This window comes from Colias eurytheme, chromosome 31 (assembly GCF_061535395.1).
Source record: "Colias eurytheme isolate Ceu_HAF_F1 chromosome 31, ilColEury1 Martin Lab GWU primary, whole genome shotgun sequence".
Lineage (NCBI taxonomy): Eukaryota > Metazoa > Arthropoda > Insecta > Lepidoptera > Pieridae > Colias > Colias eurytheme.
In genome coordinates this window covers 4,554,580-4,576,472 of record NC_143010.1, presented here as the reverse complement: position 1 = coordinate 4,576,472, position 21,893 = coordinate 4,554,580, and the positions used below count along the sequence as shown (strand labels likewise).

The window sequence follows — 21,893 nt, the reverse complement described above, 5'->3', positions numbered from 1 at the left end:
GAATTTATGACAATGACACAATGTGACAAAATAGATTGCAAAATAGCGACATTGACAATTTCCATTGTTGACATAAAAATGTCTTGCGCGATCTTTATTTTTTCGAGATCTTAATATAATTTTTACACATAAAAATAACTAATACAGGTAAAATGCCGCAGTGCGCTGCACGCTTAAAATTACGCGCGTTATTTCTTAGTTAGAAACCTGCTTGCTTAATTCAATTATTGGCTGCTTCATCGATGTTAATTTGTATCTAGGTAGATTCTTATAGGCCGCTTTTAAATTAACATTAGGGGTGCTAAAAGTTGGATACTAGTCTATCGGAACGGGAGAAGTGCTCTTTAAATTATGGCAGTTCAAAATAAAGTTTTGTATGCGTTCCGTGGATGGATAGCTTTTGTTGCCTTCATGGACTTGGGTACCGCCGGGAGATCGTACATTGAGAAGAGATCTTTCCTTAGTAATAACCCTGAAAATGATCATTTCGACGGTAAGTTTAAATTCAAAATTTATACGTATTTATACAGCTAAATGTCCTTAAAACGAAATGACTATACAAGTGTTAAGTTATTGTTATTCACATGGTACAAATAATCTCTGCATTTTTTTATCTGTGTCTTCAAAACTGCAGTCTACAGAGAACGCCAATTTAAAAAATAAAAAACATATAATTGTTGGTAAATTATTGAATATTGATTGTATATTTCTAAGTTACTATATACTGTTTTCATTATTTAAAGACCACACAAGTAAATGAGAAATAGGCTTATGATAGAGAATGTTTTTTAAATACTTACATTTTTGGTAACAGTTGAATTTTCGGAGCATTAATAACCTAAAAAGTGTTTAATTTTACATGAGTATTCTACATTTAGAAATTAACGATTTTAACTGATTGTAAACGCAATTTATTCATGACTAGCTGCTCCGCGCGGTTTCACCTCCGTGGCTCCACTTCTGTTGGTCGTAGCGTGATGATAGCCTATAGCCTTCCTGGATAAATGAGCTATCTAACACCGAAAGAATTTTTCAAATCGGACCAGTAAATCCCGAGATTAGCGCGTTCAAACAAACAAACAAACTCTTCAGCTTTTTAATATTAGTATAGATATTATTTTCCCGGCATTTCACAAACTTTGCAAGCATGGTCACGGGGAGAGTATAATATAAGCATAACTTACAATAGTGTTTAAAATCTTTAATATCTATATCTCTTTAGTTCTTACTTATAATATCATTGGTATTCATTGTTGTAAATTATTTTATTATTATGATCAGACTTTTGAAGACATGTATGTAATATAAGGTAGGTTTTATCTTTTTTAGCGTGTCCGTTTGCCAGTTGGCAAAGGCCTACTCCAATCTCTTCCAGGCGGGGCTTTCTAATTTCTATGGCCACTCTACCCCAAGTTGTACCCGCTACCGCTACACTACCTATACGTTGTAATTATAACATTTTTTATTTCCAGGTACAATATCACGGATGCTGGGAATGTTTTCAGTGTTAAAAGCATTAGCATTGATACATTGCACACTATACATACATTACAGGCCGTAAGTATTTTACACTAGCCGTGCTACGCGGTTTTACCCGCATTACTCCGCTCCCTTTGGTCTTAGCGAGATGATATAATTATAGCCTTCCTCGATAAATGGACTATATACCACCGAAATAATTTTTCAAATCGGACCAGTACTTCCTGAGATTAGCATGTTCAAACTTTATAATATTATTATAGATAATTTATTTAAATTGTTATCTACGCACGCGCGAACGATGTCGCGGGCAAAGCTAGTATTAATATAGATACAGATATTGTGTCTAAGTGGAGCTATCTTTGATCTCGTTAATCAGATTCTTGACACAACCTCATTTCCATTGAGAATCAAGTACTAAGCTTGTTAGAGTATATTGAAAAATATATCTTCATAATATCGAGGGCAACATGTTGTAGTTGTGACATAATTGTGTGGTATAGATTTTGTATTCATTTTTAAATCAATTGAACCTCAAGTAACGAATGAGTTAAATTAACATTATCTGTCTGAACTGATTTAGTGGGCACTCAACTTTAAAAATCTTCGCCCGCTTTGTATAATTTTTTTCTTTTTTATGTATGTGTAAATGCAATCTGTTCATAGAACATTCAGCACTTGGTTATGAATGTATATAACTTAATAAATAATATACTTTCTCCGAAAGCACTCTATCTATTTAAAAAAAAAACCGCTTCGTAAGCCGTTGCGTATTTTTAAAGATTTAAGCATACAATGGGACATAGGGACAGAGAAAGCGACTTTTTTATACTATGTAGTAATAGTGATAATCACTACATTGCATGCAACAAAGTCGATTTCCGACGTTTGTGTATCTGTATGTTCAGACCTTTAATAGTACGCAACAGATTTTGATGGGATTTTTTTTAAAGATAGTCTTAATGTATTATGAAATGATACCTACCCGATACCTTACTATTTTCAGTGTGGTGTCTATGGGCTACTGGTCGCTAGTGCTGACCATAATACTATACTTCTCAGAGGCGTTCTACTTCCATTCAACTACCCTCAATTTTTACGTCGTATTCCCATGCGTGCTGAATAGTGAGTAAAATCTTTGTCTATTAATTTGTATGTATTTTAGAGAGGAATAATTCATTTTGTTTTTAGTTTATTTGTAGCAGATAAGACTACTGAACCGATTTTGATTTGTTATAACCATTTAATTTTCCGTTTCGTTTGCGGAAAATATTTTGAACATAGTACATAATATATGTGTATGTTTTATATTTCTTACATTTTATAACCCATCCCTTTTTATATTAATCTGATATTGAAAAGTACATAAAAGGTACATATAAAATATCCTGTGGCTACAAGTTTTCTTATTCCTACGAATGATAATTAATCATCTCGGCCAATTGCAATCTTATAAATAATATTTTTTCAATATATGTTTGATATTTCTTAGAATTACCTATCGTTTTTCTACTATGTTATCTATTATCTTATTTTATTGTATGTCTAAGTTTTCTTTCGTTTTCTAAGTGTTATATACAACATGTTCTCTTACAGTTCTCACCCTTTTGGGATTAATATATTTACCGACTAAAATAAAACTATGGGGCACGGTCCCTGGCACTTCGGGCATGGAAAGGGAAGTTGACGATGAAAACGCCCAAATTCTCCGACAAATGGGCAATTTTAGACGACGGAAAGCTGGCAACACTAAGAACAAGCACGTTTGATTGTCGAACTGTCGCGCAATTTTAGGCTGTGTGATGTGCACTTGATTGGTTAAGGGTGACGTTTGTTATCTGGGTTGCCAGTTATCAAGGCATTGTCTGTTTTTTGGGAATTGTTTATTGTTTCTATGTATATTTGTTATTTGGCATGTTATATTATTTAGTTTTAATTAGTTTTGTAGGAAATGACATGTTAAAATTTTATGTTCGTTAGCTTTTTTTAGAACCCTGACGAAATGTAGAGCTATTTTGCATGTAACCTACACTTAGATTTTTTCTAAACAATCTATAATAATTACCTGTCTTACAAATCGTATACTAAAAATAGCTTGTCTATTCCTATTTCTGTCATCTTTTTGCTCAACAAATCTGTTAGAATTTTCATTATTGTTTGCCATAAACAAAACCAATTTTCCGGTGAACTTTATTAAGAGGTATTATTAAGAGATAATTATACATACAACCTTTTATCAATTTAATTTTATGAGTAACACTTCAAAAGAAAAATATATAAATTGACTGATTTATTCTTTGCCGAAACAGGCCATATTTAAAATATAATAATTTCGACCAACATACTTATTTTTAAATAGCTTTATGTACTTTTTATTCTCTGATATTTTTCTTCGAATTTTGTTGATATATTTAAGCCACGACCAAAATAATTAAGTTAGCTGAAATGGCTTGAAGTAAATTAGGATTATTAAAACAAAAGTCGCGTATTTTATAGCACGAAACAATGCTATGCACTTTATAGCAAGAGTGAAAAAGACGACACTATTTTTCGCATGATACACAAATTTGACAAAATATTTTACTGTCTGAAAAAGTCGAGAGTACTCGAATAGTCGATTTTATTATGGTGAAATGGTTTTTTTTCCTAGTGGAAGTTAGTTTGTGTCAAATTTTTAGTTCACTTTATAGTTGGGACGTTATGGCATGAGTGTGAGTGAGTTAAACATATTGTTCTACTAAGTCTGAGTGAGACATCGAATACGTATCATTACGATAAGAAGTTGTATCTCTTGAGTGTAGTGAGTATGAGTTAGAGAGTGTGGATGTGTAGCGAGTGTGTTATGAATCATGTGAGTAAGCGTGAAAAAAAATTTCGAGCGCGCGACTCATATGACGTAGAGGGCAAGAAAGAGATGGATGTATGTTTTGAAGTTTCGCTTCACATGAAAGTGTAAAGAATGCCACTACCAAGTTATATTCAAATTAAGTGAACTAGAAATTTGAACTAGAAGGTACGGAAGATCGCTTGAGCTGCCTTTTCCTATATAGCTTTACATAGCTTAGCTTACACTTAGACATAGACTTAGCTAGACAATTCAACACGCTAGATAGTGTAAGAGTAAGGCCAAATTTTTATATTATAACACTTTTATCTCACTTTCCTCAACTCTACCTACTATTTTTCCTAGTTATTTGTAGACGCCTTACTATAAGTCCGTTTGGTGAGAATTGAAAAGCAAAAAGCTAAATTTTGATCATAATTCAAAAAGCGCAATTTTTGTGCCAGATAATAAAAAAAATGAACAAAAGAGCGTGTGTGCCGAGCACACGTGTCAGAAGTGAAACTTCAAGGCAAGATTCAAAGATACTTACCAAAACCGTCGCCTTACACCATGATATGACGTGACGTTATTGCCATGATGGGCTACACCATATGGGCCAGCGTTTTACGTCTGATTATTGAAGTGAAACTTCTTTATCGGGGTTGGAAAAAAAATTAGTGTAACGTTTTTTCGTTACGCGTGACATTTTTCCGTTACGCGCCATCTTTTTCTTATCCCTAACACGCGTGATTCGACGTTTTTCTGTAAAGTTGCATATAGTAAATTATTTTTTGAAAAATAATGGCATAAAGAAGTTTCACTTCTTACGTGTGTACACTAGTACACGCACACATTTTTTAATTAAAAGTTTCGTCTGACTATTGATTGATCTCCATTGAAGATCTTACTACTCATACGTTAACTATTTTAAAAAACAAGGAGTTTGCTCCACTGTGGTACGATCATAATGCTCTATAATCTATTGCTCCTCAATTCTCGTTGAATCGACCATAGACTAGAACAATTCTACCTTACACCAGTGCCAATGCAAGAATATATTTACATACAATAAATATATTTCGGTAATATTTATCTGTTTTATAATAAATAGGATAGTTAGTTGACACGTAATAAGTTGTTACAGATGTTGGTTAGTTTCACGACTTGTGGATATGTTCTGTATAGCTTATCTGACAGTTAAAATGACAAAATATTCTGTCCGACACAAAAAAGAGCGTGTGTGCCAAGCACACGTGTCAGAAGTGAAACTTCTTTGTCAAGAATCAAAGTTACCAAAATCGTCGTCTTACTCCATGACGTGATGGTATTGCCATGGTGCGACCTTAGAATTTTTACTCTCAACGCGCCTAAAGAAGTTTCACTTCAATACATTTTCAATTTTAACTTCTAGTTCGTGAGATTAGCGCGATCAAACCAACAAACAAAAATCTTTAACTTTATGATGTGTATGTTAAATAGTGTTGAATAGGCCATCAGATATTTAATCAGCAAGTCGTGAAACTGGCTCTAATCTCGTCTCTCATTTCTTTATGTTTTTAAATGTAACGGGTTTAATGTCATGACATATTTTGAAGTGAAACTTCTTTATCGGGGTTGGAACAAAATTTAATGTAAGTAACATTCGTTACGCGTGACATTTTATTTATTTATTTAATTATTTATTGCACACACAAAAGAAATAGAGACACATAAAGTACAGGTAAGACTAAGAGGAAAACAAAGTGTACAAACGGTGGCCTTATCGCTAGGTAGCGATCTCTTCCAGGCCACCGTAAGTAATATGTACGCGTGACATTTTTCCGTTACGCGCCATCTTTTTCTTATCGCTACGCGTGATTTGACGTATTTCTTTAAAGTTGCATTACGTAAATTATTTTTTGAAAAATAAGGTCATAAAGAAGTTTCACTTCTTACGTGTGTACACTAGTACACGCACACATTTTTTTTTAATTTATAAGTAAATGTGTATGTATTAATTGGCAATACTACCATGGAAGTATTTTATTTATATCGAAAATGTGTTTTTGATGATACTAGTCATTTTTTAAATTATCTTTTTAAAACTATGTAGCCGAGTGTATGGTTTAAGTTAGAATGTTATATTTTTAAAGTGAAACTTTTATTACATCGTCTCAAACTTTTTGGTCTGTGTAGCGCATGTCGCGTGTATCGCGGCTGCCGAGTAGGTATACCTACTCGGCAGCCGACCGTCACGCGACATGCGCTACACAAAGCAGTGTTCGGAACCGTTCGAACAGTTTCACTTTTACCGTGGTTTCATAAAACCACACAACATTTTCTTGATTTTGTTAAAGTATTCAAATCTGAGTTATGATTCAAAGGAAAATTGTATAAATTGTTATTTTACATAAGTAAATTATTTTATCATTTTAGAAAAAGAATCCAAGAATTTTATGAATTTATTAAACCGCCATTTCTTATTCTAATTTTAATTTCGAATTATACACATACAGTTTACCTACCACTTAAACAATTATAATCTGTGCTAAAGAATAGAATGCTTTATGCTATCTCGCTCATGCATACGTCGTCTCGCTCGAACTTGTGAGATGTCATATGATTATAGTATTCTATTCTTTATTACAACATGTTATATTTTATTGTATTTTAATCCAACGTTTGCAGTGAAAACAGTGCTTTGTAGAATAGTGTTTTTACAATTTGTAATTCATTTGATTATAAAATAACTCAGGATTAATATATTCACAAATACTAATAGATTATTTACTGATCCAAAATATTATATTTTATAAATAAAAGAGTTGGTAAAGGCAGGCAGCGCACCTGGAGTCGCACGTCGAAATGTGGCAATTTGGCCACATTTTACTTGTTATTGTGTGCTGTTGTCTCTTTTTCGCTCACGAAGGTTGAATCATCCATCTCACTTTGAAGTTTAATCGTGTGTGTGCGGTTTTTGACGGGACATAGTTACATACAGATACGATCAGCTGTTTTTAAGTGAAAGAGTAACAAACATACATTCTTACAAACAATAATATATGTTATTCTAATAATGAGTTATTCTATAATCATTTGAAGTGTTAGCGAATGGACCACTCGAATAGTTCCATATCAATGAGTTTGTTAAATTTTGCAATAAAACACAGTTTAATAAATATATCGTTTTATTTACCTTTCACCTTTGCTTATAATGGAATACATTATGTACATCTTCTTATATATAAAAATGAATCGCAAAATGTGTTGGTAAGCGCATAACTCGAGAACGGCTGAACCGATTTCGATAATTCTTTTTTTATTATATTCCTTGAAGTACGAGGATGGTTCTTATGTAGAGAAAACGTAAACATGTACCACGGGCGAAGCCGGGGCGGACCGCTAGTTGTTATAAAAAATATAATTTTAGTAATACGTCTTTAGTATATCAGTTCTGTTATAATTTTTTTTTAATTACAATAAAGTACAAATGAATTACACACCAATACGAGATGACAATACAAAACTTTGTTTTGTATGATAACCTCCTCCTTTTTTTGAAGTCGGTTAAAAATATAACAATAAATGTGTCACAAATCATAACAAAATATTATATTCAGGTAAATAAAGCATTTATTATATTACTAGCGGCTCGCCCCGGCTTCGCCCGTGGTACATATGAAAAATAGATGTTGGCCGATTCTCAGACTTACCCGATATGCACAGAAAATTTCATGAGAATCGGTCCACTCGTTTCGGAGGAGTATGCAGACTAACATTGTGACACGAGAATTTTATATATAAGATTGACAATTAGTTATACATTCTAAAATAACATTTTGGAATCAAAACAGTATATAATTGAGTCACATATAAGGAATGTTTCAAATATAAGTTAAATAATTGGAATATGTAAATTGAAAATGCAATTTATTCATAATTTTATTTTAGTACAAAAAAAAAACTACATTGAACATACTACAATTTTTATTAAATAACTTTAATACTGTACATATAGCATATAAATAAAATGCATTTGAAATTTACAAAAAATGAGGGTAGAATAAAAATTAAAAAGTAGGGTAGTTAATAATAATCCGGTACTGGAGCGCAAGCGATCTTGACAAAATCTTCATAATGCACCAGACCGTTGTTAGAGACGTTCGCTTCGCGGAATATATTGTCTACCTGGAAAATAAAAAAAAATTAATGAATTTCTATATAATTTGGTGTTGCTATAACTTGAGAGTGACTGGATACCGTTTTTAAAGATGTTCAAATATCTTATGCTTGGAAAATCAAAATTAAATAAGTAATACCAGGGAATTATAGTATGAATAAATCCTAAATTTATATTAAATTTCATATATTTTAGGAAATTTCATTAATCACTATCAAATTAATTCCAATTGAATTTGCACAATTCACTAAGTTAAAATAAGTGCATGGCAATAAAAATAATAAAATCATGCAACATTTTTTCCTACATTTATAATCATAATCAAGTAGTATTTATTATAAAATAAACTACTGGCGGTCCGCCCCGGCTTCGCCCGTGGTACCTACATGGTTAAACTATCCTATCTCTCAAGTTGGATCGAACTGCACATGGTGTGCGAATTTTATTATAATCGGTTAAGTGGTTTAGGAGTCCATTGAGGACAAACATTGTGACACGAGATTTATATATATTAAGATAGATTTTACTATTAAAAACTCATCTATCGATAGAGACGTAATGTTCTACTTACTTCACGAGCAGATAGGCCTTCGCCCCAGTTCTGCAGCAGATTACGCAGCTGCTTCGCCGGGACTACGCCCTTTTTGTCATTGTCAGCCGCTCTGAATGCGTTCACAACCTGCCAAAGATAATTAATATTATTATAAATATTTGTTTCCATAGATAGAGATAAAAATTGAGCAAGGTACATATGTGAGTAGTTATAAGTATGTCAAAATATGGCTAACTAGCTGTGCTGTGCGGTTTTACCCGCATTGCTCTGCTCCTGTTGGTCTTAGCGTAATGATATATAGCCTACAGCCTATAGCCTTAAAATATATGAATGGGATATCGAACACTGTAATAATTTTTCAAATTGGACCTAAGATGTGCGCGTTCAAATAAACAAACTCGCTCACGATAGTTGAATCATGCCATCTCACTTTGTCGTCTAATCGTGTGTGCGTTAGTGTGCCGTTTTTGAAGATTGAATGTTGTATTAGTAAACTATCTATTTATTATTTACTAGATTTCCGCCCGCGGCTTCGCCCGCGTTTTCAAAGGAAAACCCGCATAGTTCCCGTTCCCGTGGGATTTCCGGGATAAAACCTATCCTATGTGTTAATCCAAGTTACCCTCTATATGTGTGCTAAATTTCATTGTAATCGGTTCAGTAGTTTTAACGTGAAAGAGTAACAAACATCCATACATCCATACATCCAAACAAACTTTCGCCTTTATAATAGTAATAACCACTCAAGTGCGGGAGCCATTTTGCAAAAATCGGGTCTTGTGCGGAACCGGCTCCCGGTGCCGCCGCAGTTGGGGTTTTTGGCGGTCCAATATTTTTTTAAAGTCGATTATCTCAGATTCCTTTATCTAGCACATTTGCAAGTATATATGTATATTCATAGATAATAAAATAGTCTATGCCTTGTCAAAACATGGTAACATTTAAATAAATAAAAACAACTTGTAAGTCAAAGCAAATGTACCCTTGTAATTTTTGTTACATTTTGTCTGCTAATAAAAAATTAAAACAGCTGTTCAGTGAGATTTTAATATTTATTGATCCTTTGTTACACTCTTCTTACGAGAAAATAAAAACATCATACCCTCCCATACATTTTTTTTACACATTCCTTGTTTATTTTTTTGTACAAAAAACTACCTACTCAATGTGTCATGAAAAGTGGGCCACTTAAATCATGTGGTTATGTTGTTATCTTGATTTATAGCTAGCCTGTTCTTTCCTTAACATGTCATATAAGTTAGAAAGAGGAAGGTTATTAGACCGTTTTATAAAGCGAACGCAAAACCCACGACTGTTGATCGACCGGGAGCCGGTCGCAACGCACAAGCCCCTGAATGTGGATCGACCGGCTCCCGGTCGTTCAGCACTTGAGTGGTTATAAGATTACACTTTATTGTAGTACAATCATTACATAACAATAAACAATAAAAATAAACAATATGGTACCAGAAAGATGTAGCATAATTGGCAGCCTTATCACTAAGCAGTGATCTCTGCCAGGCACTATTTTTATGTGTGGAAATTTAGTAAAATATATATATATAACACTTAGCTTACCTCATGTGGTAGATTTTCTGCTCTAGAATGAATATGCATCACTTCTAGAAAATCTGCGAATGACATCTTCCCTCCCTTTCCTTTTAAATAACCTGAAATATAAACATTTTAAGTCATTCCAGGAGATTGTGTTTTTTATGTGCTTCTTCATAACTTTTTATTCCGCAAACAAGTTTGTAAGTATTTAATACTAGCTGTCCGCGCGGTTTCGCCCCCGTGGCTCCACTCCTGTTGGTCTTAGTGTGATGATATATAGCCTATAAACAATAAACGGGCTATCTAACATTGAAAGAATTTTTCAAATCGGACCAGTATTTCCTGAGATTAGCGCATTCAAACAATTGTTTGTTTGAATGCGCTAATCTCTCAGCTCTCTTCAGCTTTATTATATTAGTATAGATTATTATGATTTTAATTTTTGTTTAAATCACACATATTAACAAAAATATAGACTTAAAAAGCATACCTGTAAGTTCCTGTATAGTTGGGCTCATTCCCAACGAACGCATGACAACCGTCAACTCATCAAGGGACGTGATCTGGCCAGAACGCGCGAAGAGATAGAAACATTCACGGAACTCTGAAAAATAGCATTTAGTTGATAAATGCACAATGTTCAAATTAGAATTTGAGGTGAACCAATATTGATGATTTTTTGAAGTGAAAACTTCTTTAGCGGCGTTGGGTATAAAATCTAAAACTCGCGTCAGGACACGTGGCCTGATCGAAAAAGCGTAAGACGGACTTTTTTTTTAGCTTTTATATTCCATGCCTAAGACGGATACCATTCCAAAATATCAAACATGCTGAACGTTAATAATCAATTTTTCACTTCTGCCGGCACTCCTGGAGTGCAACCCGTCTTTTTTTATTGAAAGCTTTACTCTTCCAATTGGTAAAATTTGGCTAGTTCTGACCATTCCAAGGCAGTTTAATTATTATTTTTTTAATTTAAATATTGTATTTAAATCAGAAACACAGAAAAATCATTTATTTATAATTTGAAGTAGTATTCTATTAGGACGTATATTATAGTGATGTAAGAAAGTGTAGAGAACATTTAGACTACAAATGCGAACGTTGTAATGCATTAGAGATAGGGGATATAATGACTTCAGTAGTTACTGTTACTTGTGCTACTTATTTCATATAGGTACCTTAATGTTATTTTACGTAAAGTTAAAAACAAGAAAGGAGAAGGAAATAATACAATTTGATTAGTTTTATTATCTCTTAGTCATAATGAGATGTTTAAATAGATAAAACATACCATCAATATCCTGTTCTTTGAAATATCGAGCCTGGAAATAAAAAGAAGTACTAAAATATAGTCACGATATTGGTTTTGTATACAAAAACAAGTGTAATTTATATTATTCTTACCATTTTAGAAAGAAAAACTCGTAGAAAGTAAAGAAAATAATATAAGTAAATAAATAAAAGATCACTGCACTTGAAACAGTTACTCGAGTTTTGACTTTTGACATTAATCACAGATTAGGTATTAGTACGAGACATTAATGCCCACAGATAATGACAATACTGGTTACAGCAGCTGTTTGACACAATATAATCTGTGTTGATATTTAATTTTCTGAAAAAGGCAATGCGTGCAACTTTTTATAGAAATTTAATTAACAATGTTTATTATAGCATTGTTTTTGAAGAAAAAAGAACATATTTTAAATGCTTTTAAACGAACATGTTGTGAATACACCAATCTTCAGAGATTCAATTTCAATGAAATTCAAGAATTTATGAAATGTATCTCACTACAGATAATAATATGGCTCTTGGCTTTTTTTATTCTAAGTCCGTAAAATACTAATTTCGAAAAAAGATTCAGATTTAATTACCTTTAATTTCAAAAGAAAGCTTACGTAAGTTATCTGTGCAATGCATAGAAAAAGTTAAATCATTTGACGCGTATTTGACGTAAATTGCGTCTAAATTCTGAAAACCAATCAGCTGAGAGCTGTCTGACACCTCAAATCCTAATACCTGAAGGACTATTTTTCACTTTGAAAACTCCTGAATTGTGTAAATTATTACATAAATCGTTTTCAGTGTTAATCAAAGTTGTGATGTGCTGTTACTGAGAATGTTCTTGAACCGTAACGTTAGGTAAGAATATAACCTTGTTTTACAATGTCTTGCGAATTACTCAGAAGCCCTAATTATAATATTTATTGTTAAAATATCATGGTTTCAGCTTCATAATACGTCACAAACCATAATCTTTAATGTCTAGACAAATAATTGTAATATCTATGATAAAAAGTATTGCGATAATATAATTCAACATTAGTCCATTATTAGTCTAATAAGAATGTTTTTATTCGCCTACGTATTCGGTATAATTAATTGTATTGTATTGTCACATATTTATTATAAAACCATTAATAGTTTTTTATGACTATAGCCAAATAATAATATAAAATATGTAATTAATTGTCCATTACTTTTTTCTTCCTATCTTAATTCATAATTTTTCTTATAATTAAGAATAACTAAAATATATTTATTATTTTCTTCTCTAAAACCTCTCACTGACACTGTTTTGACCTACTTCTGACTAATTTAATAAGCACTTGGATAGTTTCTATAGCATAAAATATATTGTTATTATAAAAAAAAAATACATACCAATAGGTTAAGTGCTTCATGTATATATTATATAGTAAGAGTTCAAACTTAATAATTATTATTAACCCATTGACCACCGAGCGGCCCGATCGGGCCGCGACACAATAGATTTTCTATTGTGTCTGTGATCCGAGGACTGACGGATTAATTAACTTATATTCAATGTAACAGTGAAAATAAATTGATCCATTGTTTTGTCCAGGGGTTAAAAAGTCACAAGACATAATATTATACAAATATGTTCACACACTTCCATCTTTTTATCTTTATTTTGAATACTTTCTTTTATAATTATATACTATACTAATTTATATATAAAAATAAGTTTGAACTGGCTAATCTCAGGCACTACTGGTCCGATTTGAAAATTATTTTGGTGTTAGATAGCTCATTTATTGAGGAAGGCTATAGATTATATATCATTACGTTAAAACCAAGGAGTGGAGCAATACGGGTGAAACCGCGAAGCACAGCTAAATACTTATATGAACAAGATAAACCTACAAACAAACATACATGAAATAAGATCCATTATCTATATTCATTTAGTTAAAAAGCTAGTCTAAAACATGAAAGAATAACAAACACATATTCTGAACATAAATAACCCATTAATTTTTCGTGTTGGCACTGACATTGAACTGTAAAAATAGAGTAACAGTTTTTGCTCAGAAATCAATTAATGATAATGTATGAAGAATTGCCTATTGTAATATATGACAAAATAATAATTGTTCATTCTTTTTCTCATTTATAAACTCAAACATTAATTATTGATTCAATAGCATTTCTTAAAGAAGTACATTAGTCACTAAAATTTATTTTGTTAACTTGCCAAATATAATGTAATATGGAATTTGTAAGGGAAGGCACTGCCTTCTGAGATACAGGTAATTACCTAGTTCAGAAGGCAGAGCAATATTGTAATGTTATATTTGAAGTTGCTAATAAATTTTATTTTATTTTAATTTTACTTTTGAAGCACCATGTTATACAGTGAAATAACTTTTATAATTAGAGACATGGGTTCCTGAGGTTAACACATACAAGTAAACAAACTCTTCAACTATACAATATTAGTATAGATGTAGGTTACTTTAGGTTACTTTTCAAGTACAATAAAATAGTTATACAGTGAAATAACTTCCAAATTAGACCCATGGCGAGATTAACACATTCTTTAGACCCTGAGAAAGAACATAGGCTACCTTTTATCAAAACACCACGCGGGCAGAAGCTAGTATCATAGTAAAATTCTGTATTGTACACAAACAAGAAATACATAAAAGGAAAATTAAAAAAAGTAGTCTTCATTGTCATAAAAATAAGAAATTTGGACTAAGAAATAGATTTTTATCTTCATTTATCAAAGAAAACTTGGTATATCAAAGAGTACAAAGTTCTTTACTTACCCAGTAACATATTCATACAGTTTATTTTAAAATATACTTTATTATTATAGTGTTTTGATTCTATTTAGAAATATGTTTAAAATTATAATAATATATCTGTTATTATCATAGGAACTTTAAACTGTAGACAATTTTTTAACATAATATAACATACTTTAACATATTGATTTTTGTTGTATTATTTTTGTTATTAGAAAGAAGTTTTTGAAGAGAAGAATAATTCTTCTCTGTAGATACTGCTTTTCTAATCAGTGGTGAAATGTTAAAAATATGTTATGACGATTCAAAAGTGCTTTCAGAAGAAGTCTAATTGAATAAATAAATGTTTGAGTTTGTGTTTGAATAATAACTATCAACAAAACATTGTGTTTGTGTGTGTGTGTGTGTGTTAAAGTCCTGGTAGTGTGTGTGTATGTTTTGGTACGGGAGCCTGGAACAGATTTTATGACCAAGTTCCTCTCAAGCGGTAATTAGTAAAATGCATCATCATCATATTATGAAGCCTCGTAAACGTCAGCTGGAGCTCGGTTGGGGGGAAGGGCGGTTGTAGCCTCCCACGCACGTAGGAAAAAAAAATACATTCATTCATTTCCTCTCAGCTAAAAATTTGTCAAATTGTAGCTAACCCAATATCACAACGAAAAAAAATAATCAGCTGGTTACAACATGGTGTATTATACGTCAGCTGGTGTCTCGAACATGGAAAAAAAATTGTTTTCCGTGATTTCCTCTCAAACAAATTTCCTCTGATGCGTCTGACGAATTATCTCTTGAGAGGAAATAATGAACCAAATTTGGACCTGGCTCCCGTACCATTTCTTTTAGTTCATATCAGAATCTGTAAGATACTAGTTAACGTAATGAACAAGGAAGTTATTAATTGAGATAAGCAAATAAATATAATTTAAGATAACAAAATGAGTGACCAAATTATTATTTCATGGCATAATTGTATAAAAACAGTTTTGGGGGCGTTCAAGTATTACGTAATACAATTTGGGGGGACGGGGGGGGGGTCTCGTAAAACGTTATGATGCGTAACTGTGGTACAGAAAAAATGTTACAGTGCTTTACAAGGGGAGAGGGAGGATCAAAAATCTAAAAAAAATGCATTACGTAGTACTTGAATGCTCCCTTTTCAAGATCTACTGTCTTAATAAAAAACCTTTAGATAGGGTTTAACTTTAAGCGCGGGTTCTCTTTAATCTGGTTTTGTTGTATTTCACATAGACAACTTATAGTGACAGACCCCTGGTTTAAAGTTAGACTGTGTTTACATTGTTTTGTGGTAATACCAATATATTTTACATTTTTTTTTGTAATTTATGTTACAGATCTAAGAAAACTGCCTAGAAAAACATGGAAGAGCCAGACACGAAATCGGCAAAATATATAAATCAAAAAATATCATAAAACATTTGTAATATACTAGTCGAATTGTTATTTTAAATTATTTATTTATGAATATTAATAATCAAATAAATATAATTAATATATGATTCCAATTGTTTTTAAAACAATGTACGTGTAATATAAGTGTTTGAGTTACCAAAGTATAAAATACGTTAGGTATAGATGTTGTTAAGTATATGTGATTTTTGGAATAATAAGGACAAAGACGGAAGCAATATGGCCGCCACGATGGTTGAGACTCCCCCGCCTCAGCTGATAACGAATATAGAATGGGGGATGATGGATAAAAGTAAATTCTTTCCGTTGTACACGTTGAGTAGTTTTACAGGTTTGTATTTAATTTATATAAATTTATAAAGAATATAAAAAATTCGATCACGATTCACGATTCGAGCGGGACTCGAACCCGCATCCTTTCACGCCAATCCGGGGCGGATGCCTGATCAACTCGGCCACCTAGAGTGAGCCGCCAGAGCAATCGAATTTATTCTATTCTTTCAGTTTCATGTGTCTAAGAGACACACCTAAATATATTTATAAAGCATTTGAATGCCATACAATATATTTAATTTGTAGTAAGAAAAGTAACATATAAGCTAATATAGACATATGTTTATGTAAAATTTTCCTACACATAGATGTTTTTGTAAGAAAAAGAAACAAATATGCACTTTTTTGTGCTATTTAAAGCTGAAGCATGTTGGATGAATTTTGTTTTATAGATAGGCTTGATATTTGAAAATAAAACATTATTTATTGATATTCGTTTCATTGATATTTTTTTTGCTAAAATTCGTGAAATGATGAAATAAAATTACGTTTGTTAAGTTATGGAAATTCAATTGCATTCTTTAAAACTTTTTTCGTAACAAAAAATGATCGAAATTTTTTTTTTACATTTTTTTTTTATTTTTTTACAGTTCGCTGTGCACTCTACCCGTTGACGCTTATAAAAACACAGATACAAGTACAAAGGAAGAAAGAGGCGTATAAAGGTGTTTCAGACGCGATATCTAAGATATATAAGAATGAGGGTGTGGCCGGGCTTTATAGGGGCTTCTGGTTGTCCAGTGTGAGTGGGCCTTTATTTTATTTTAAGTCTATGATATGATATCAGTATGTTTGATGTAGGAACCTTGCTGAGAACAAAAAAAGAAAAAAATACTGATATCAAAGACAATGGAAATGTTGCTAGTTAAAAAAAATATTAAATATATAAAAAAATTAAATACATGTTTTTAAAACAGTTTCAGATAATTTCGGGCGTGTTCTACATTTCGACGTACGAAGGAGTGAGACACGAACTTGGCAACTATGATATTAACGCTAGAATGAAGGTAGTTATTAATTAATTTAATATCATATGAAAAATTCAATATTGTAATGTAAACTATTTCTGTACTACCAAATTTCATACTCACCCAAATTTCGCGTTTATCATATTTGTAGGATTCTATATGTATAAACCAATATATAAAAAAAATCGTGTGATTACTCAACTTATAGCTCAAGAACAGCTGAATTTTACTGATTTTGATAATAAATAATTGTTCAAAACATGAAAAATGTACAGAACATCCGATCGTTAATCGCTAAAAACTCCTTAATATAAAAAAAATATCATGTAAAGACCAAAAACAAAGACTTTTTTTATAATTTAATCAACAAATTAATGTAGGAATGGCTTTGTTGGATGATTAAAAAATTATATCATCTATAAATTGCAGTCGTTCATAGCGGGCGGCTGTGCGTCGCTCGTCGGTCAGACGGTCATTGTGCCCTTCGATGTGCTGAGTCAGCATCTAATGGTGTTGGGTCTGGTTAAGGGCTCGCCGGGCGGCGTAAAGAATTCGGTAAGTGCGGGTAGTTGATAAAAAAATATAATAAAGATTGGTTTATTGAATTTTCTTATAGGTTAGGTATTAGACTACTAAACAGTTTCCATAAGTGTCTCCTAAACTATGTTCCTTAAACTAGATTTTATAAATTTGTTTTGTTGTAGTCGGATAGTGCAGTAATATTATTTTTCATATATACCTTCATTTTGGAATTTAAAAATTTCAAACTAATTGTTAAATAAACAAATGTTATAGTTTCACTTTAACATTTTCTTTTTCATGTATGTATTTGAAATTCATGATTCATCACTCCATAAGATGATGTGCTATAGTTCTCGATCTATTACACCTATTTTTCGAATTAGAACTACTTTTTAACATGCTTATATTAGCTGTATTTCTCAATCTGTTCTCAATTATACCTACCTCCTATTTCTAGTTTATTATTTATCCGTCTATCAGTTGGTCGCCTGGAAGAGATCACTCTTAAGTGATCAGGCCGCCTTCTATGCTGTTTTTCTTGAATAAGTTTTGTTTGTATTTTATATATTTTGGCAGCACAATAAAGAGTATAAATAAATAAATATACCCTTTTCCCCCACAGAAAGTGAACCCACTCGGCTTAAACCTAGAACAGCGTATGTCCAAATCGGCCCTAGCTCGTGAGGTAGCGATCCGTGTGTACCGCCTGCACGGGCCGCTGGGATACTACCGCGGTTACGCGGCTTCGCTCGCCGCGTACGTGCCCAACTCGGCGCTGTGGTGGGCGCTGTATACCGCGTACCAAGGTATATCATCGTCGTAGTCATCTTTCTTGTTGTCATAGTCATTGTAGTCACCATAGTCACTATCATCCTCGCCATCGTCATCGTCATTGTTATGATTGTAAAGTGTAATTAGGTCAAGTCAGTAGCAAATAAACGATCGTCGTGAGAGAACGCATTTTTATTTCAAGCCACAAGCCTCATTCAAAACTGACCTTTATTGCAAGAACAGTCATAATGACTTTCATCGTCGCATAGTCACTTTCATCGTCGCTATAGTCATTTTCATCATCATCATCGGCTATTATTGTTGTCATTGTCATTAAATTTATCATTTTCATCATCATCTCTTATTATAATAATAAAAAAACAATACATACCTGTAATATAATATTCAATCATCATCATCACATCATATCATATCATATCACATGATAATTATAAAGTTATTCATATCCTTTATTGTAATAAAAAGAACGAAAATGTTTGCTTTGACACCGCCTAAGCTACGAATTTTTTTTCTATTCATATTATTCTGATAGTCACTGGTAGCCATTTTCGTACTATAAACAACTTATAATCGCCTATTAAAAGATCGTCAAAAAATCTATCGAGTCGAATCGTGCAGTTTTGTATAAAAAAATTCATTCAAATTAACACCTTATTTCCTGATAGTAATGTTCATAGTCTATTGTGTCGCTAATTAGAAAACTCTGCCAAATACTTACGCTTCGGACAATTTTTGAGCGTGCTTCTGAGTGTAGATGTTTATAGCACGCCCTCAATAGAAGCCTATTTAACATTTTGGCGTATATTTTCACACATTATTCCTTAATTTAACTGCCACATAAACTCTACAGAACATAATTCAAGTTAATAATCTATCATTACAGACGAACTGATCAAAATCAGTCCAGTCTGGGTGTCCCACCTCTTGATACAGTGTGTGGCCGGTACACTCGGTGGATTCACCACCACTATATTGACGAATCCCTTGGACATAGTGCGGGCTAGGCTACAGGTATGGTATTTATTTTTAGACCTAAGTTGAAAAACAAAAAATGTACTATTAATATTTTATTTCACTACTGGCCGATTTTTCAACGCTTGGATAAAACTTATCCGTCCAATAAAGTATTACACGATAATATTAAAATGTCACGTAAACTGTCAAATACGGGCAATTAGAATACGTTTTTAAAATGGTAGTTTTATACATTATTCGACGAATAAGTTTTATCCAAGTATTGAAAAATCGGCCCTACATTACAAAATATAGTAATAAATACTTATACCTTAACTTATATCACTACATAGTTTAATACAAAGTCGCTTTCTCTGTCCCTATGTATGCTTAAATCTTTAAAAATACGCAACGAATTTTGATGCGGTTTTTTTAATAGATAGAGTGATTCTCGAAGAAGGTTTTAGTATATCATTTATTCGGTTTAGACAGTAGGTGAAATCGCGGGCGAGTTGCTAGTAATACAAAATTTTGAATAAATTTCATCCCATCAGAGAATTATGAATATGACTACAAAAGTTGCAAATTCTACTAGCCTTCAAAAATTATCAAAATGTGGAAATTTACAGAATGGTCTGTTAATATTGAAACTATACAATATGCTCTTTTTTTCAAAAGCTATACTGATATGATACTTCGATCATTTCGTGGCATTTAAAATGGAATTCTATGGAATATATTGCACGCCCGCCTCATAAGCGAAGCGTTGAGGTGGGTACTACTGTCACTTCGCGCAAAACATCTGATTTTTCAAATTTAAAATGTCTTTATGTATCATACATTGCACTTGTAAGATAATACATACACACACATATTAAGAAAAAACACTATTTTTAACATTCATGATATTTTTGATGTCATTTTTGTTATTTAAACTAGTTAAAAAACAGTTTAAAAAAGTTCTGTCTTGGACGTCCGTGTGTCTGTATGTGCGGAGGATTTTCTTGTTAACACGATAGCGACCGAAATACTTTACTAATCGAGTCTTTTTTTTCTCTTACGCTTGAGTATGCTCAGGAATAGAACCCTTTCATTTTTCAGGGTCTGATTCGATGTGGTTTAATTGTTATTAAATAAACAAAAATAATAATAAATAATTATTAAAAAAAAAATTATGAGGCGTGCACTTTTGGATTCTCCAAACTTTTTTTTTTTTTATTGAAGTGAAACTTCTTTTGGCGCGTTATGAGTAAAATTTCAATGTATGGCGTCTAATAATGGCGTCATGGCAAATTCAAAAATACCACAAAGACGATTTTGGTATATTTGAATTTTGCCAAAGAAGTTTCACTTCTGACACGTGTGCTCTTCTCTTCTTTTATTCCATAATTTTAACTAATAAAATTTCTTCCCAGGTTGAAGGCGTCGGCTCAATGCGGCAAGTGTTCAACGAACTTTGGAAAGAGGAAGGCATATTCGGTCTATACATGAAGGGTCTGTCCGCGAGACTAGTGCAGTCCGCCTGCTTCTCCTTCTCCATCATACTGGGATATGAGACGATAAAACGGGTGTCCGTTAGTGACGAGTATAGGCCTAGAGTGCGTTGGTGAATAAATTATATGAAAATAGCGTGGTTTTATTTTTTACCTGTATTTTTGTGTATGTCACAAAATTGGTCATATAATACAAATACGATATCCATACTTTTAATATTATAAATGCGAAAGTAACTCTGTCTGTCTGTCTGTTACTCAATCACGCCTAAACTACTGAACCAATTTTCATGAAGTTTGGTATGGAGATATTTTGATACCCGAGAAAGGACATAGGCTACTTTTTATCCTGGGAAAATGACGCAATCCCGGAAATCCCACGGGAACTATGCGGGTTTTTCTTTGACTGAGCGGGCGAAGCCGCGAGCGGAAACCTAGTATTATATATATTTAACAAAATAGTAGTAAAACACACTATTGCTACCCGGAATATTTGGCGGGTTGCAAAATACATAAAAAATGCCGCCATCTTGTAAAACGTCATTTGATGACAGATGACAGATCTTTGAATGCTTATAAAAATTGAATTGAATAAGTAGAATACAATAAGTATATAGTTTATGGTTAAATGTGTTTGGCGCGTTTTTAATTTTACCATAATTACAGTAACTTAAGGTGATCACTATGGTCAAAACCGAAAAACACCTTATACATATTGAATTTTGTTGAGGAAACTGTTGGTACGATTGTCTTAAAAAAAATATATGTGA

At 32.4% G+C, this 21,893-nt stretch overlaps 3 protein-coding genes across 3 annotated transcripts; 2 read left to right on the top strand and 1 right to left on the bottom strand.

Moving 5' to 3' along the window:
* The first annotated feature begins 79 nt into the window (after window positions 1-79).
* Window positions 80-3,509, top strand: LOC149895570 (uncharacterized). Its single transcript, XM_090118966.1, has 4 exons — window positions 80-493; window positions 1,473-1,557; window positions 2,486-2,604; window positions 3,076-3,509. The coding sequence occupies exons 1-4, from the start codon at window positions 352-354 to the stop codon at window positions 3,246-3,248; spliced, it is 519 nt and encodes a 172-aa protein (XP_089975092.1). The 5' UTR covers window positions 80-351; the 3' UTR covers window positions 3,249-3,509.
* Window positions 3,510-7,460: 3,951 nt separating this feature from the next.
* On the bottom strand, window positions 7,461-12,068 carry LOC149895569 (calmodulin-like protein 4). The gene is made up of 6 exons (XM_090118967.1): window positions 11,977-12,068; window positions 11,864-11,894; window positions 11,060-11,173; window positions 10,594-10,685; window positions 9,034-9,141; window positions 7,461-8,470 (listed from the first exon to the last, which is right to left on the bottom strand). Exons 1-6 carry the CDS (start codon window positions 11,977-11,979, stop codon window positions 8,369-8,371), a joined length of 450 nt encoding a protein of 149 aa, XP_089975093.1. The 5' UTR covers window positions 11,980-12,068; the 3' UTR covers window positions 7,461-8,368.
* A 481-nt stretch (window positions 12,069-12,549) lies between these two features.
* Window positions 12,550-21,256, top strand: LOC149895568 (solute carrier family 25 member 44). The gene is made up of 8 exons (XM_090118962.1): window positions 12,550-12,717; window positions 15,986-16,392; window positions 16,985-17,136; window positions 17,312-17,401; window positions 17,792-17,917; window positions 18,507-18,690; window positions 19,560-19,687; window positions 21,046-21,256. The coding sequence occupies exons 2-8, from the start codon at window positions 16,227-16,229 to the stop codon at window positions 21,238-21,240; spliced, it is 1,041 nt and encodes a 346-aa protein (XP_089975088.1). The 5' UTR covers window positions 12,550-12,717; window positions 15,986-16,226; the 3' UTR covers window positions 21,241-21,256.
* The last annotated feature ends 637 nt before the right edge of the window (window positions 21,257-21,893 follow it).